The following is a 17,612-nucleotide window of genomic DNA, read 5'->3' as shown; positions in this document are numbered from 1 at the left end:
CCCCCGAGTCATAGCTGGGTTTCACGTCTGTCACCACGTGGGGGCCCTGGGCTGTGTTCCTGGTGGGGAAAGATCCCTACTAAGCCCCGTGAGGATGAGAACCCATTGCTGCTCCTGAAGAAGTAACAACACCCAGTACTGGGGGCACCCGCAGGGCTTGAGGCGCCACCTCAACCTGCGACTGCCACTGGTCACCAGCTGACTTAGCTGGGGCCGTGGTGGGTAAGTCCCCATCCACTTTGTGTTCGGACCCCACCTGGCAAACATGCGGAGGTCCTCGGGGTTCTGGGCCGCAGGCACGCTGAGGATGGCCGCCCGCTCGTGCTCCGACAGGCTGGCCAGCAGGTTCTCCGTCATCCTCTTGTTGAGCGGCGAATCCCCACTGGGCAGCAGCTCTGCGCTGGAGTTATCCATACTGGGGCTGGTGAGGGTCATGTCGTCACTGCTGGCTGTGGGCAGCACGGGTCAGGGAGAAGTCTGACCCCAAGCACACCCTGGTGCCCCAGCCGTGCCATCTGTTGCACCAGGCATCGCAGCCACACCCCAGGCCCGCTCGCTCCCCCGCCCCCACGCAGACAAGGCAGGGCCCTGAGCAAGGCTCGGCCCTGCACCGAAGCTGGACGCCAAGGTCAGGCCTCAGTCCCGGGAGCGTCCCAGCCCTTCGTTTCCCCCGAGCCTGGGGCTCAGGCTGCATCCTCTGGGCGCCTGCCGTGGCCACAATGGCTCTTTCAAAGAGGGAATGATCATCAGGGTCTCCTCCCAGGCCCCGGCCCAGCGGCCTCAACTGTCCTCCCAGGGATGTGGGACATCCGCTCTGCTCCCCGGCTGCCCTGGACTCGAGCCAGCCCCTGCCCAGGAGCCCAGAGCCCGGAGGTGTGAGGTAAGGGTGGGGGAGGGGGGCGAGGGAAAGAGGTCTCCTACCCGCCTTCAAGGGAGCGCTGCTCTGCACGTGGCCATGGGAGGTGGCCTTGGTCACGCCCAGCAGAGCCCATGTCGGGGTCCTGGCTCCCAAGTACCCCCCCAAATGCTACCCCACCCACCAGACAGACACCCTGGGCAGGGGGCTCCTACTTGGGGAACCAAAGCTGAGGGCGTTGGGTGTGCTGAGGCTGCGGCCGCCGACCCGGGCGGTGAAGGGGACGTCGTCCTCTCGAGGGTGGGGCTCCTCCTCACTGGGCGAGGCCATCAGGCACACGTAGGTGTGCAGCTGGACAAGGAGTCTGTGCTGCAACATCCACACCACCATCTGAATGAGCTGGGTCTGCAGGAGAGCATGCAGGAGGCCCGGGGCGGGGGTTAGTGGGGGAAGGCTGGCCCTGTTCCCCTCCAGGGGCGATCAAGGAGACCTAAGACACGACCCCCGGGGGTCATCCCAGAGGTAAGGGGTCCATGAGCTCCAGGAGCCTGTCCCTGGGGCACAAGGCTCCCCCCTTGGAGAAAGACCTCATCTGCCGACCAGGCTGCAAGACCAACTCCCTGCTCCAAGGAGGGCAGCAGGGCCGCAAGGGCACTAGGGCCGCACCTGCACTTCCCCTTACACGCCGGGCCGTCCCATGTCTGGGCTTCCGCACCCAGAGCTGGGGAGCAGCACCCACTCACAGAGGCCCCTGCGCTGCCTCGTGTCCGCCAGCCCGCTTGGACCCACTACCACACAGGGCTGGGCCTGCCGGGACCTCAGCACTGTTCACCAACAGGCTGCAGGCAGCTGCCCTGAGAGCTGGAGTCCTCTCCTCGGGTCGACCTGGACGCTGGCCCAAGGACAGGGAGCCCTGATAGTGTGCGGTCCCGGCACGAGGAGTCCTCCCCTCTCATGGGGCTGCCCCTGACCAGGGCCAGTGAGGGGCATGGGGGAGCGGGACGGGACGGTCACACGGCTGCCGGCTCGGCTTTGGGAGGCCCCTCCCGGGAGGGGACAGCTGGCCAGCCAGGGAGTAGGGATGGAACATGGGCAGGTTATGACCTGGTCAAAAAATAAACTTAAAAATGAAGAATGAAAACAAAGATGCTTCATAAGCGCTCATGAGCACGTTCCAGACCCCGGAGCAGGAGGCGTGACAAGCAGGTGCCTCACCCCGGGACTGCTCAGAACCAAACCCGAGGCCCATCTGGGCCCCTCAACCAGGCACGACCTGGAAAATCCACCCGCCGTCTGGACCATTAGGAAGCTTCTGCTGGGGAAGTGGGGGTCCGGATGCACGGTGCGTCTTTTATTCAGCTGGCACGGCCTGGCACAGTTCCTGGAAGCCAAAGCCCCCATGAAGGACGGCCTTTAGAACTCTGTTGCACTCAGCATCTCAATTAACTCAAGCACCAGGATCTCCTCCTCATTCACAACTTGAGAAGGGAAAGAGTTTAAGGACTGGTTTTGCCTAACACTTAATAAAAAATAAAAATAAATAAAAAAAAAACACAAAATTTTCCTTTTGAAGACAAAGCCTTGAAAACATCCAGCCCCCTCTAACACCTGCACCATTGGCTCTGTGCTGGGTCCCTGCCCAGAGCCCCAGAGCCCCAGGCATCAGCACAGGGGACACGGCAGAGCCTTGTTCTTGGGTCCAGCCTGCACCCTACCCAGAACTCACCTGTTCATTGCATATGCCTCACACCTCCCTGGATGAGCCCTTGCCACATCTAGCAACACCCCCTGACCCTCGCCTTCACCCAGGCCTGTCCTCTCCAGATCCTCTTGGAGGAGATTTTGGGGACCAGTGAGCCCAGGACAAGACCCGCATACCCTGTGGCCTCCTGGACCACGGAGCATGAGAAAGCTGGGCCCAAGCTCAGTGAAAACAAGGTGACTCTGCATCCAACAGGAAAGGTTACCACTCTCTTGCCACCTGGGCCTCTTCACTCCGTTCTAACCCCCAAAACAGCTCACTGCAGCCAGGGTGGGCTCCCCAGGGCGGGAGGTGGGCGGGAAGCCTTGGGAATGCCCAAATGTCTGCAGGGGGCCTGGCCTGGCTGGGGAGCCAGCCTTTGTCACCCCGGCATGACATGAAGCACCTACACAGCAAGCCCACACCCTCAAAACCCAGGTGCAGCAGCACTGAGGCTCTGAGACGAGGGAATGACACCGGCTGGGTGGTCTCCAGACTCCCTGGACTCCAGCGACTTACCTCCTGCACAGGAGGGGCGAGGGGGTTCCTGAATTCTGACAAGGAAACTGGCAAGGAGAACTTAGCGAGGACAGACGGCAGGTCGTGAGCCGGAAACTGACGGGAAAACTGTTCAGCCAGCGGGGAGTACCTGGGGACAGGTGAGGTGCCCATGAGCTCAGCAGACCTCTGCATCGCTCCGTGACCTCTGTGCCCTCGGCATGAGCCCAGGGTGGACAGCAGGGAGACACAGCATAGCAGGCAGCCCAGCATGGGTGCGATTCCCTCAAGGGGCAGCAGGGGCCACGGGCACAGGCCAAAGCCCCTCTGAGCCCCCAAGTCAAGGTCAAGGCCCCCAACTCCCACCAGGCCCCCATCCAGAGCCCACTGGCCAGCAGGTGTAGGGGAGACAGACCCCGCACACGGCACTGACCAGGCCAGGATTAGAACGTGGATGCAGCAGAGGCCAGCAATTGAGCCCAAGCAAGGGCCCGGCTTAGCAAGGGGCAGCCAGAGGTACTCACAGACACACGCTGGCGTTGGGGGAAAGCATGTAGACGTTGTTCTCGCACAGCGGGTAGATGATGATGGCCTTGCCCCAGTACACCAGGTGGGCCGCCAGCTGGAAAACCTGCAGGCAGCAGAAGCTGGGAGGCTGCTCCCCAACTCTCCGGCTCCCCAGCTGGGCCCGTGGCAGAGCACTGGTCCCTGCTGTGCTCCCCGATGGTCATTTCCCATAGGACCCTGACCAGGCTGGCACTGAGGGAAGGCCTCCTGAGCACGGGGACTTCAGAGGCGCCCAGGACCCGGGGTCAGCAGCTGAGCAAGGACCTTGGCTGGCCAGCACTCTACCCGACCAGGAGCCCCGCTCGGGGATGGGTTTCCTTGTGGCAGCGGGTGTGGGTCAGTGAACCCGTCCTGCACCTCCTCCACGCGTCCCCGTGCGGCCCAGCATCCCTGGACGTTGACAGGATGGGCCACAGACATGCAAAGGGGGGCCTGGGTCTGCGAGTGCCGCACTGCAGAACTTCAGGGCAGGGCACTGGACGTTTCTGCCTCTGCGGCAGCTGAACAAACTCAACCGCTGAGTCACCCAGGCGTCCCAGATTTTATTTTTTCTTAAGGAACCTCTGTACCCAATGTGGGGCTCCGACTCACGACCCCGAGATCGGGAGTCACACATTTGCTGGCTGAGCCCACCAGGCGCCCTGGGAACGGATGTCGTCTTAAATCTTCTGATGAGGGATCCCTGGGTGGCACAGCGGTTTGGCGCCTGCCTTTGGCCCAGGGCGCGATCCTGGAGACCCGGGATCGAATCCCACGTCGGGCTCCTGGTGCATGGAGCCTGCTTCTCCCTCTGCCTGTGTCTCTGCCTCTCTCTCTCTCTCTGTGTGTGTGTGTGTGTGACTATCATAAATAAATAAAAATAATTAATAAATAAATAAATAAATAATAAATAAATAAATAATAAATAAATAAATAAATAAATCTTCTGATGAGAGGCCCCCACATGGCCCTTCGGCTCAGGCCATGACCGGGTCCTGGGGTCCAGCCCTACATGGGGCTCCCCTCCGAGGGGGAGCCTGCCTCTCCCTCCCCTCTGCCTCCTGCTGTGCTATCTCAAGTACAGAAAATCTTAAAAAACAAAACCATGTGGTGACAGCCACACCTGAAGCTGACACTTCCTCCCCGGGAGGCCATCGGTGCTTGGGCTCCAACGGGGCCAGCCTGGCTGTCCTCGGGGCTACTGGGCCACCGGCCACCGGCAGCAGCACAGGCCGGGGAGACCTGCCACCACACCAGCAGGAAACGGTCTCCCAAGGACCAGGGGACACAGCTCTGTCTTCGTCCAAAGAGACCGAGCAACTTGAAAGCTTTGGCCGCGTGTGTGGCCTGCAGCAGTCAGAGCACCAGCCTGCGGTGTGGACAGAGCGGCCATGGAGGTCCTGTCCAGTGGAGGCTACGAAGGCTGGCAGGATGTGGCCCTCTCGGCTCCCGCCCAGCTCAGGAGCCTGTGTGAGGACCCAGGAAGGCAGCGTCCAAGAAACAATCCCGGGGGATGGGGGGCAAAGGTCATGGGGCACAGACGAGGACAATCAGCACAGAGGCCTGAGTGAAGCCCGCCCAACATGCTAAGGACCAAGGCCAAAGGCGGGCAGCCCAGGGGGCCCAGGCTCCGGCCTCCTGGCCTCAGAGCCACCGCTCCCCGCCGGGTCCTGCTGCCCCCTGGCGGCCACACGGTGCCCACCGTTCCCAGACCCCGCTCCCACCCTCAGCCTCACTTGGAGGCACCCCTGCCTGGGGACCCTTAGCATCTCCCTGTGCTTCTGCTCACGCCCTGGTCCCCACACGGCTCCAAGGGGATCACTGCAGGACTGAGGGGCCATCCCTCCGATCAGGAACTGTGGGGACGCCTGGACGGCTCAGGTGCTGGGGCTTCTGGCTCTTGCTTTCAACTCAGGTCATGATCTCGGGGTAGAGACTGAACCCCGTGCTCGGCTGGGGGTCTGCTTGGGATTCTCCCCTTTGCCCCTCCCTCTGCCCCTCCTCCAGCTCACGCGGCTCCTGCACTCTCTCTAAAATAAATAGGGCAGCGTGGGTGCCTCAGCGGCTTAGCACCAGGGTGTGATCCTGGGTCCCGGGATCGAGTCCCTTGTCGGGCTCCCTGTGTGGAGCCTGCTTCTCCCTCTGCCTGTGTCTCTGCCTCTCTCTTTCTTTCATGAATAAATAAAATATTTTAAATAATAATAATAAAATAAATAAATCTTTAAAAAGAGAGAGAGAGAAAGAAACTGCTGTCCAGGGGCACTCAGGAAGAGGGAGGGATGTCACCCAGAACGCAGGCCAGCCTGTGCACGAGGGAGGTGTCAGGGCCACCGGGTGAGGTCTGGTTCTGCACACAGCTGGGCCCTCATCTGAACTTCCTGCCCTCACCTCCCACACTGGCTTCTCCATGGCGACACCCTGCGTGCCCCCAGCCCTGGCACCACATCCTCCACAGCCCGGTCATCCAGCCCCTGGAGGGCCTCATGCCTCACAACTCCTGGACACAGGACAACTCCAGTCCTACAAGCAGCGCACAAGCCAGCCCTGAAGCCAGGCCCGACTCAGACTGCACAACTCCAAGCCATCCCACCACAGGCCGTGCAGTGGCTCTCGGCTGGACAGGGGTCCTGGGGACACAGCACACAGGCAGCCTGCTCTCCTGATGCCCTGACCTCCTACCTTCACCCAAGACCACCTGCTCTGATGTGCCCTCCCCCGCCCTGCCCTTTCCCCCCCATTTAGGGTGTGCCCAGGCCTCCAGGGGTTACCTGCAGCAAGGCCAGGTCTGCATCCTGGGCCAGCTGCTGCAGGTTCTTCACAGCAGAGGTGGTCTTGATCACACGCACCAGGGCCGGGGAGCAGTCGAGTGGGAGCTCGGCCAGCAGGGACTTCTCATCACTGAGCAGCAGCAGAGCGTGGTATGGGCTGCAGAACACAGTCACAGGTCAGTGGGACATGCAAGCTACAGGCCCCCTGATTGGGCACGTTCCTGGAGCACACACTGAACCTGGGAGGTCACTGGAAGGGTTAGACAGAGGGGCAGTGGTGTGTCCAGGGGCCTTTAAAAAGCCGCAAGGAGGGACATCTGGGTGGCTCAGTGGTTGAGCATCTGCCTTCGGCCCAGGGCGTGATCCTGGGGTCCCGGGATCGAGTCCCACATCAGGCTCCCTGCATGGAGCCTGCTTCTCCCTCGGCCTATGTCTCTGCCTCTCTGTGTGTCTCATGAATAAATAAATAAAATCTTTAAAAAAATAAATAAAAATAAAAAGCCACAAGGATTACTACAACCCTCAAAAAACCCAACTGAGCAAAACTGAAGAAGGCCTGACAATCCAATTCCACCTCCCACTTCTGGGATTGCCCAGCAAACATTTGTTGACTGGAAAAAATTCATGAATCTTTTCCAAGGAAAGAGTCCCAAATATGGAAAAACAAAATCTCCGCCACAGGCTATGAATAGAAGTACATAAAAATATACTCAGCAAGGAAGCCCAGGAGGAAGGACACAGACTTGGAGCACAGAAGGCTAGGCAGTGCCTTGCTCTCTCTCATCTATAAATTTTCTGTAATGTGCCTAGATTTCTTTTTTTAGTTATAAATAAAAATATCTAAGGAGACAGAGGACTTTAATGGGGGGGGGGGGGTTGTAAAACCTGAGCTTAGCTCTTTCCTTGCAGAAAATCAGTTAGATGAAGGAACAGGTCCCACAAGCTCTGACTTAGGCATAGGAGGCCTGGTGAGCAGCAGCGGGAGGCCGAGATCCCTCCCACCCTCTGGCTTCTCATCAGGGTACTCGGCCCCAACAGCCCCGCGCAGACCCCCCCACAGAGCGCGATCGCCCCGGCAGTGCCAAGACAGCCCAGAGGAGACCTGCGGTTGGTCTTTCTGGAAAAAAAAAAAAAAAAAAAAAACAGACCCCAAAATATGCATTTTTACTTCTATAAACAGTAGAGCCTTACCTGCCAGTACCTGTGGCAGGAAGAGGGAAAGCCAACTCTTTAGGGAGGCCACTGAGGCCTCAGGCAGATGCTACAGAGAAGGCCCCGCAGACCCTGTGCACGTGCGTGCGTGCCTGCAGGCTGGGCCGGCACTCACCGGATGGCTTTCAGGCTCCGTTCGATGGCCTCGGGGGGGATGAGGCTGGAAGCAGCGTAGTGGATCTTGTGGGGCAAGCAGAAGCTCACCTCCAGCCAGCTGTTGATGTGGAGTCGTACCACGCCGGACGTACACAGGCTGCAGAGAGCAGACCCCACCCCCATCAGGTGCCATCACTGGTCCACAGCCGCTTCAACCACACGCTGAGCACACAAAACCCCAGCTGAGGGTGCTGCCTCCCAGCACACTACTCCTGCTGCTGCGAGTGCAAGTGAAGCCCTTGGGCAGGACAGCACCTTCCCAGATCTTGGTATGTTCAAGTCAAGAAGCCGCATTAGGAACACACACACACACACACACACACACACACACACACGTGTTTCTCTGTAGCCCTGGAATATGGAATCCAATCGGGTCTCTCCGACAATCTGTCCGACAATCCAAAAGGAAGCCTCTCCGACATCTGTCCCAGAGGCTCGGTGTGCCAGGGCGAAGCTGAGGGATGAGAGGTAGGCCCTGGCACAAAGTGGGGCTGGGCAGGAAGGGTGAGGGGCTGGGCTCCAAGCCCCCCAAAACATCCTGCTGGGGAGGAGCCCATGGCACCCACCCCAAAAGAGGACAGCAGCACCCCAGTGCACCACGGCAACTGCCCAAGCCAGCCTCCACTGCAACCCTTCCACGCCCCACCCCTCCGTGGGGACGGCAATTTGCCTCTTTCAGGGCAAAACACTGCTCAGGCCACATACAGCCACCCGGTCCCGGAATCCTCGTTTCTCCCACATCCCACCTTGACCATCTGTAAGTCCCATCAGCTCTACCTGCAGGGAGGTACCAAGTCCAGACCTCCGCACCAGCCCCCCTGCCTGCCTCCCTACTCAGGTCCCCCAGTTCCCACCCTGGCAGTCTCTCAGCCACGGCCCCCAAATGCCAGGAGCCACACGTGACCTGCCCACTTTTCTCTGACCTCGCCTCCTACCCCAGACCACGTGGCTCCACCTGCACTGGCCCAGGTGTCCCAGGTTCCTTCCCTGTTTCTCGTCTCTTCCCAAGCACCACCTTCCGTGAGGTGAGCCCGGACGCAGCCCCACAGGCACTCTGGCTGCTGTGTGACCACGTGTAGCTGGGTCAAGACCACAGGACGCACCCACTTGTCTGCTGGTTGATGCAGCTTCCCCAAATAGAATTCCGTCACCAGCTGTGGCCTTATGTCTCATAGCTGCTCCCCACACAGCTGGTCAGGTGTCGGGTACGTGGGGGGCACTGAGAACCTCATGGATGGAGGAAGGAAAGGGGCCCAAGGACCATGCTGCAGACTGCACGATCCCCCAGGAGGCCTCTGCCCACAGCACAGGTTGCTGGTGGCTCCCCGTAGACAGGTGGCACCGTCTGCCCTGCACCAGAGAACCACACACAAAGGAGCTGTTTCCAGCGGGGGGGGCTTCTGAACCCTCCAGTGAGAAGCAGCCTGACGGTACCCGAAGCCTGGTGCATGGCCCCTGTTGTGCTAAGAGCCAAGAGCATCTGATACCCGACACAGAAGAGACGTGGCTGCTTGGGCAAAGCCCCTGTGGCTGGTCCTCACCACATCCCTGGCAGGTGGACAAGAAGGGGCTGCGTGCCCACTGCCAAGGCCTGTCCTGTCCTGGTCCAGTTCTTCCCATCACATCCCAACCCACGCTACCATTCCCAAGTGGCCAGAGAGGCCAAGACGTCCACATCCGGCCACTTGTGGGCCCGACCATGGCTCAGGGAGCTGTCTCAGACCTCCCGCGGGGACACACAAATCCACGGTGCTGGCAGGCGGCCCTACGGCCCTCACAGCCCAAACCCACAGGCTGTTCCTACAATCTCTTCCCTGAAGCCTCAAGCGGCAGACCAAGTACCACAGGTTTCCCCACGGGTTCGCCCAAAGGGCCAGCGGAATCTGTGGTCAGCAGTTTTCTCACGCAGGAAGCGTGTAATGAGGAGAAAACCCAGGGCGAAAAGCAGAGAACACATCCCTGACCTCCACGACCCCCTGGGACGCCGGCCAGCGCCACCATCTGCTCACTGCCAACTGCCCCACGCTCAGCGAACACCCTCTGCCTGCCCTGCCCAGAGGCATCAGGAAAACCCATACCACACTCCCAGGACGTCTGTCCCCTGAGTGGTCCCCCAAAGGGAGGGTCAGAGCACCCAGGGCTGCAGGGGTGTGGGCTGCAGCTGTGGCTGAGGCTGGAAGGCAAACGTTTGGTCACTGCCGATGCCACAGTCCCTCAGGGGGAAGCCCATGAGTGGGTCTGATGAGTGTCACAATCTAGGGAAGAGACCCCAGATCCCTCCTCAAGGCCCCAGAGGAGGGCCTCTTCCAGAACCGGGTGCAGAGGGAGGTTCCCAGAGCCTCAGCAAGCTTTGGGCAAGATGGACAGCTTTGCAGATGGACAGCTCCCATCAAACCCCGAGAAACAGCCTCTCACAGATCCAAGCTCACCCGGTGAGGGCTGCACAGAAGATGAGATTCTCAGCTTCCACGTACAAAAGAGGGAAGAGAAGACTGAGGAACAGCAGGGCTGCAGGGAGAATGAGCTGAGAAGGGCAACACGAGCTCCTCCTCTGTTTCACTGTATACGTGGACAGAAAGGCTGGAAGATTGAAAACAAAGATCTGCCTTTGAGCTGTCCTCTTTAGGGTGCGGCTCCAAGTAGCGGCAGATCAGCGCAGAACCAGAATTAAACACTGAGGCTCCTATTACGTCCCATGGAGCGGCTTTTGCTCCCCTGGGAGTTTAGGGATGCCCTGTGCACGCACACAGTGGCGCACAGTCCTCTCCTCAAGTGGGAGACACTCCCGTGTTGGTTCCCTGGTTTGCAGGTAGATTTTACTTCCCTTTGCCAGGCATCTGCTCACTCCCTCGCACCCTCCGCACCCTCCACCTACTGGGTACTTTGTGCTGAGATGCCGTGAGGAGAACCGTGACCACGCCCCCCACGGGAGCCCCCAGGGAATCCCTGTCATAAGGACCCCTGCAGCAAGAGGAGCCAGGAGCCCCTCGGAATCCGCCAAGAGGAGGGGAGCGTCCGGGTGGAGGGAGCCCCCTCTGAGACTCTCCCTGTATTTATTATCCTTACAGCAGCACAGCTGACACACAGTGAGCTACGTTTCGGGTTTCTGGTGGGCCTGCACAGTCCCCTGGGCTCACCGCCTGTCACCAAATAACATCATCACAGTGTCACGGAGCATATGCCCTGGGCCGTATAAAGTGCACTTTAAGACAAGACTCTAGGGATCCCTGGGTGGCGCAGCGGTTTAGCGCCTGCCTTTGGCCCGGGGCGTGATCCTGGAGACCCGGGATCGAGTCCCACGTCGGGCTCCGGGTGCATGGGGCCTGCTTCTCCCTCTGCCTGTGTCTCTGCCTCTCTCTCTCTCTCTGTGTGACTATCATAAATTAAAAAAAAAAAAAAAAAAGACAAGACTCTAGAGCAGCGCCATGGCGGTCAGCAAGAACAAGCGCCTTACAAAAGGCGGCAAAAAGGGAACCAAGAAGAAAGTGGTTGATCCATTTTCTAAGAAAGATTGGTATGATGTGAAAGCACCAGCTATGTTCAATATAAGAAATATTGGAAAAACACTAGTCACAAGAACTCAAGGAACCAAAATTGCGTCTGATGGTCTCAAGGGTCGCGTTTTTGAAGTTAGCCTTGCTGATCTGCAGAATGATGAAGTTGCATTTAGGAAATTCAAGCTAATCACTGAGGATGTGCAGGGTAAAAACTGCCTGACTAATTTCCATGGCATGGATCTTACCCGTGACAAAATGTGCTCCATGGTCAAAAAATGGCAGACCATGATTGAAGCTCATGTTGATGTAAAGACTACCGATGGTTATTTGCTTCGTCTATTTTGTGTTGGTTTTACTAAAAAACGCAATAATCAGATTCGGAAGACCTCTTACGCTCAGCACCAACAGGTCTGCCAAAACCGGAAAAAGATGATGGAAATCATGACCCAAGAGGTGCAGACAAATGACTTGAAAGAAGTGGTCAATAAATTGATTCCAGACAGCATCGGAAAAGATATAGAAAAAGCTTGTCAGTCTATTTATCCACTCCATGATGTTTTTGTTAGAAAAGTAAAAATGCTGACAAAGCCCAAGTTTGAATCGGGAAAACTCATGGAGCTTTATGGTGAAGGTAGTAGTTCTGGAAAAGCTATGGGGGATGAGACCGGTGCTAAAGTTGAACGAGCTGATGGATATGAACCACCAGTCCAAGAATCTGTTTAAAATTCAGACATTTAATGGTGACAAATAAAAACATATTTGTGATGTTTAATTTCTTATCATTCTTTTCAAATAATCAGGCTCGGTGAAGCAGATGTTCTGAACTGACATCGCAAACTTTTCAGAACTGTTGTATGGATCTTATCCATTGCTCTTGGCTACTAAATAGCTTCAAAAGGGTAGTGATCTATTTTAAGCTGTAGTGATCTGGATGGAAGTGTTATAGATGGTTAATAAAAGGAAACTTAAAAAAAAAAAAAAAAAAAGACAAGACTCTAGCAGAGCAGGGCTTCGGGGCCTGGAAGGTTCCTGCTATGTCTGTACTTCTGTCTGTGGGCAGTCGCATTCAGTCTGGGTACACTGGACGAAAGGCACTGCCCCCACGGGAGGCTTATCCAGCCGGTCACACAGTCACCCAGCCCTATCTGCCACCCGAGATAGGTACTCCCAGCAGAGCCCTGAGCCCCAAGGCGATGACTGTGCATGGGGCACCACATGGGCCTTTCAGACATGCCCTTATCTTTCCCATCCCAGAGAGAACGCCATGCCTCCAACCTCACTCCATCACCCTTGCATTTCACCGCCTGAGAAGGAGCTTCAGCTCCTGACGTTCAGCCGAGCTGAGAGCCCCCTGTTTGGTCTCCCCGTCACCTTTCTTGCTGCCAGCCCAGCACCTGTGGATCACTCTGGTCCCACACGCGGCCAGGCTTCCTACTACATGGAGTGGGACGCTGTACACAGTCCAAGAGGTTCAGGTGAGCTCCAAGAGGGCCACCTTCAAATTTCACACAAAAGGCTTATATAAGTGCATTTTTAGGGAACAAAGAACTAAAACTCCCAGGATATGAAAGGTGTCCATGGGCCCATCTCTGCTCTGAACAGGCAGCAACGAACCAGCGCAGAGTCCCCAGCACACCCACCCAGCTGGGCCCTGGGCAGCCCCCCGGGGCTCTGAGCCTCCTGGTCCCACCACAGGCCCCTTAGCTCTGAAAACCATCCAACAATCACTCGGTCAAACCACGCACTCCACGACAGCACGACCCCTGCTTACTCATTCCTTCAACTACCAGCAGGCGAGCCGTGCTCCCCGCAGGCCAACCATGAGGTCCGTGTTACAGAAGGGGCCTCCATGGGGGACACAAGCTGACAGTCACACAGATGAGTGGACACGGTCGCTGAGGTCCCCAAGCTCCACGGGGAGAGACAGATGCTGGAACAGTCAGGGTGGGCTCCCGTGGGGTTCGTGCTGCCCGCCTACACACACAGGACTTGGGTTCCGGGCCACGAGGGCACCAGGCCAGTCGGCCACACCACAGTCCCGGATTTCCCTTAAAACAGCAAAGCCAGAACAACTCCTTTGAGGAGTCTCACCCCCATCTCCAACCTCCACGTCTCTCACTTCTGCTGGGAGAAAACCCTCCCCAGGATCTGCTGGAAAGCTGCCAACGGGAGAAGAAAGCTCTGCGTCCTGTGCTACTGGATCAGTCATGTCAACTCAGGTCTCCCTTTCTTGGCTTCAGAGTGAGCCCACCCTGCAGCAGCAGGCCAGGCAGGGCCTCAGGCCGGACGGGGTCCTGTGACTTGAGAGCCTCTGCTACCGGCGGGCTGGGACAAGGTGCAGGGGAAGACGCCACTGGCCCTGGGACCTCCCCAGAGAGGCAACGGTGGCTGGCGCACCTGAGGCGGCCCCAGGACCCAGGACTCAGCAAGGTGGGGTCTGGGAACTGGAAGGGGGGGTTTCACCCTGAGGAAAGGGATCCCGAACCTCACACACCAGGATGCCTGCGCCAGAGGAAGGAGGGCACCAAGCGCTGAACAGCGACGGGAGGTGAGTCTTCCCGGAGACGGAGCCTGTCAGGCGCTGAAATAATGACCACTGGGGGGCGCTGGGCTGCCTCAGGCTCGGAGTGGCTGCGGGTGGTCGACTCACCAGAACCCACTGCCTCCAACTTGCAGTTCAAACCCAAGAAATCACAGTCCAGTCTTTCTTAGACATAGAGAGTGTGGCTCTGGCTTGGGGTTCACCTGCTGCTTAGCCTCAATTGCGTGTGGTCCGACCGGAGCTGAGGCAGGCAGAGGACCACTCAGAGCAAGGCAGCCTCTTCCAAGGAGCAATTGCGGACACCAGCCAACCCCAGACCAGAGGGCAGCATGCCTCTGCCCGCAGAGACCTCAACGTGGTCATGGGTGATGTCACGGGACAAAGAGGCGGGGGTACAGCGGCACGAGAGTTCTGTGCCCGGACACCCAGCAGCCGCCAAATCAGGACAAAGGAACACTAGCCACAGCTTCTGCCACAGACAGCTCTGCCTCCTGAACGAAGGCACCTTTCCTCCCGACAGACAGATGCACGGGGGTCTGAGGAGAGCTAGACAGGGAAGGGGACATGCACAGGTGCATCGACACGGCTGTGCAGATGCCGTTGTGACCCATCGCGGTGCTCAGATCCGAGAGCTCCCCGAGACCGGCGCCGGCACAGCCAGAAGAAGAGGCATCTCCTGTGTTGCTAGTGGGGGTGCAACCTGAGGCGCAAGGCGCGCAGGGACACGCACCAAAATTACAGGTGCATCTCACCTGTGGACCTGGCAATCCCATTCTCAGGAATGCATCTTACTAATCAACAGCAACCCCCGCACGACACTGAGCAGCAGCTCTTACGGCACCAGAGGCTGGCACCAACGAAATGTCCAAGGGCTGGCTGATTATGCAACAAAAAAAGAAAACAGAAGAAGTCCTTATGTACCAGTATAGACAGGGTCCAAGCGACACTGTTCAACAGAGATGACGAGGGGTGGTCGGCATGCGCAGCGGAAAGGGACAAAGGGTCCGCGTTCGCCCGGGCCCTCAGCCTGTCTGCGTGGGATGGCACACGACACACGGCCCACAGAAACGCATCCTGCCACCAGGAGGGCCTGCTGGTGGTACAGCAGGGAAGACACTCCACCTCTGGCCTGCGGACTTGACGGAGAGGGGACCTTCTCAAAAGCTTCAGTTAAAACAGCAAAAAAGAATGAAAACTTCCAAAATGCTCGTAACGATTATGAGTGGGTCCGGGACTATAGATGGGCTTTTTTTTCTCTCTACTTTCCTAGATTTCCTAAATACCTATAACAAGTACGTATTGTTGGTGAGATCGGGGAAATTATTAACACCAAAAAAGGAGAGGACCCCCCGACAAGCCACCCTTTCTGGGCCTGGATGACACGGGGCATCGCCAGCCACAGCTCTTAGATCCGCGGGCAGTGCAGAGTCCACCGATGGAGTGAAGCCCTGGGAAGGCCAGGAGAGGGCATTGGGCCACATGCCAGGTAGCAACAGAAGCCGCACCTCTGTGCCACCTGTGCAGCAACGTGCCTGGTGCCATGCGGTCCCCTCAGCAGTGAGTCGTGGCCCGTCATGAACCAATAGTCCTAGAGCATGGTGGAAAGGCCACGCTTTCATGGCAACGGTCACTTGGGCACCTGCCCAGGCTCCCCTCCACCTCCCACCCACACTGCAGACCCAGGGTCTGAGAGCAGTAAACACTCTTAAAAAGAAAAGAAGTTCTTTGCTTCTCCACAGAGAAAACTAGAAACGCCAAAATAACTGAAACAACCGGGAGGCTCTGCTGTGTCTGCGATGCCTGTGCATCCTACACTCAGGCCCAAACCCCAGGTCCTGCAGAGCAGGAGGCACCCTCAGACCCGGAACGTGGCACTGTGTCACGCTGACCTTGCAGCTGATGACTCACAGGAACTTCAGGCTCTCACATGTGACCTCAGGTTCAGTTCTGGAGCAGAGGGGCCGGCACTCCCAGTCCTCGCTCACCCCCATCTCAGGGGCACGACAGGAGAACAGCTCAGGCAATGAGGCCCACAGGCAGGCAGGTGCATTGACCACTCCGCTCACCTGTCTTACCTGTCATAAGCTTCCTTGAGGTCCCTGGCCAGCTTGCACTTGGGCAGAATGTGATGAAATGGGGACTGAGGACCATCATTTGCTGCAAGAATCACAACAGAGAATTTAGAATCTCCAAAGCAAGGAAACTTGCAAAGGCTAGAATGGAAAAATACCTTTTATTTTTATTTTATTTATTCATGAGAGACAGAGAGAGAGGCAGAGACACAGGCAGAAGGAGAAGCAGGCTCCATGTGGGGAGCCTGATGCAGGACTCAATCTCAGGACCCCACGGTCACGCCCTGAGCCAAAGGCAGGCGCTCAACCGCTGAGCCACCTGGGCATTCCTGAAAAATATCTTTTAAAATGAGAATAACTGGGGTGCCCGTGTGGCTCAGCGGTTGAGCATCAGACTCTCTTGGTTTTGGCTCAGTCATGAGATCGAGGCCTGTGTTGGGCTCCACACTCAGCAACGAGTCTGCTCAAGACTCTCTCTCTCCCGCTGCCCTTCCCCACCCTCCCCACCCTCCCACACTCATGCACACACTCTCTCTCGCTCTAAAATAAATCTTAAAAAAAAAAAGTTTAGCTGAAAATAAATTTTAAGTCATTTTAAACCAAACATTAGGCTATTTATTCCCCCACTGCATTCTATAAAATCTGTGCAACCACTGGAGACAAGACTTTGGCTGATCTGTTTGTCTTTATACAGGGCATTTCTGTGGCAACTTCACCCATGGCTCCCCTGACCCTGCAGCCACAGGCAGCACAGGGACAATCCAGGTCACTGGTGGCCCCGGAGCTCAGACCACCACAGCCACCATCACGTCTCCACCCATTCATTCATACTAACTCAATTCATTTTTATGATCAAAATGTTTTCATTAATCTTTTCTCATTAATGCCTTAAAAATATGTAGTTAAATTGAATTTTTAAAAATTTTCTGTGATGGGGTACCTGAGTGGCTCAGGGGGTTGAGCATCTGCCTTCAGCTTAGGGTCCTGGGGTCAAGCCCCACATGGGACTCCCTGCTCAGCGGGGAGCCTGCTTCTCCCTCTGTCCCTCTCCCTGCTTGTGCTCAGCCCTCCCCTCCCCTCTCGCAAATAAATAAAATCTTAAACAATATTTTTCTCTACAGAAGCTTTCTCTTACTCTAAAGGTAATTCTTATTTTATTTTATTTTCTTAATATTGTATATATTTATTCATGAGAGACACAGAGAGAGAGACAGAGACACAGGGAGAGGGAGAAGCAGGCTCCATGCAGGGAGCCCGACGTGGAACTCGATCCCGGGACCCCAGGATCCAAAAAAAAAAAAAAAAAAAGGAAAGATATCTTTCTATTTTTTTTTAAGATTTTATTTATTTATTCATAGACACAGAGAGAGAGAGACAGAGACACAGGCAGAGGGAGAAGCAGGCTCCATGCAGGGAGCCCGATGTGGAACTCGATCCCGGGTCTCCAGGATCACACCCCAGGCTGCAGGTGGCGCCAAACTGCTGTGCCACCGGGGCTGCCGGAAAGATATCTTTCTAAAATGTTAGTTACTAGATCCAGATGTATTTAAGAAGATATTAGGTGCCCCATAGAGAAATTTTTTTATTTTTTATTTTTTTTAAGATTTTAGTTATTTATTCATAGAGAGAGAGAGAGAGAGAGGGGCAGAGACACAGGCAGAGGGAGAAGCAGGCTCCATGCCGGGAGCCCGACACAGGACTCGATCCCAGGTCTCCAGGATGAT

The 17,612-nt window shown here is 56.8% G+C and overlaps 2 protein-coding genes across 6 annotated transcripts in view; one reads left to right on the top strand and one right to left on the bottom strand.

The window, feature by feature from the left end:
* NPRL3 (NPR3 like, GATOR1 complex subunit) overlaps nucleotides 1–17,612 on the bottom strand; it is a 38,370-nt gene that overhangs the window by 1,038 nt on the left and 19,720 nt on the right. For 4 of the 5 annotated variants that reach the window (XM_035717331.2, XM_035717332.2, XM_025417234.3 and 1 more), the window contains 7 exons: nucleotides 15,892–15,973; nucleotides 7,737–7,874; nucleotides 6,410–6,566; nucleotides 3,620–3,726; nucleotides 3,117–3,246; nucleotides 1,072–1,261; nucleotides 257–449 (listed from right to left, as the gene is read on the bottom strand). In XM_035717331.2, the coding sequence (XP_035573224.2) occupies nucleotides 257–449; nucleotides 1,072–1,261; nucleotides 3,117–3,246; nucleotides 3,620–3,726; nucleotides 6,410–6,566; nucleotides 7,737–7,874; nucleotides 15,892–15,973 (997 nt within the window). The remainder of the gene's footprint in view (nucleotides 1–256; nucleotides 450–1,071; nucleotides 1,262–3,116; nucleotides 3,247–3,619; nucleotides 3,727–6,409; nucleotides 6,567–7,736; nucleotides 7,875–15,891; nucleotides 15,974–17,612) is intronic. The other variant, XR_007411039.1, reaches the window with a different exon arrangement.
* LOC112640654 (40S ribosomal protein S3a-like) lies at nucleotides 11,188–12,046 on the top strand. Its single transcript, XM_035717423.2, has one exon. It carries the CDS (start codon nucleotides 11,203–11,205, stop codon nucleotides 11,995–11,997), a length of 795 nt encoding a protein of 264 aa, XP_035573316.1. The 5' UTR covers nucleotides 11,188–11,202; the 3' UTR covers nucleotides 11,998–12,046.

Source organism: Canis lupus, chromosome 6 (assembly GCF_003254725.2).
Source record: "Canis lupus dingo isolate Sandy chromosome 6, ASM325472v2, whole genome shotgun sequence".
Lineage (NCBI taxonomy): Eukaryota > Metazoa > Chordata > Mammalia > Carnivora > Canidae > Canis > Canis lupus.
Note: the sequence above shows the minus strand (reverse complement) of the source record. Positions and strands in the feature narration are given on the sequence as shown.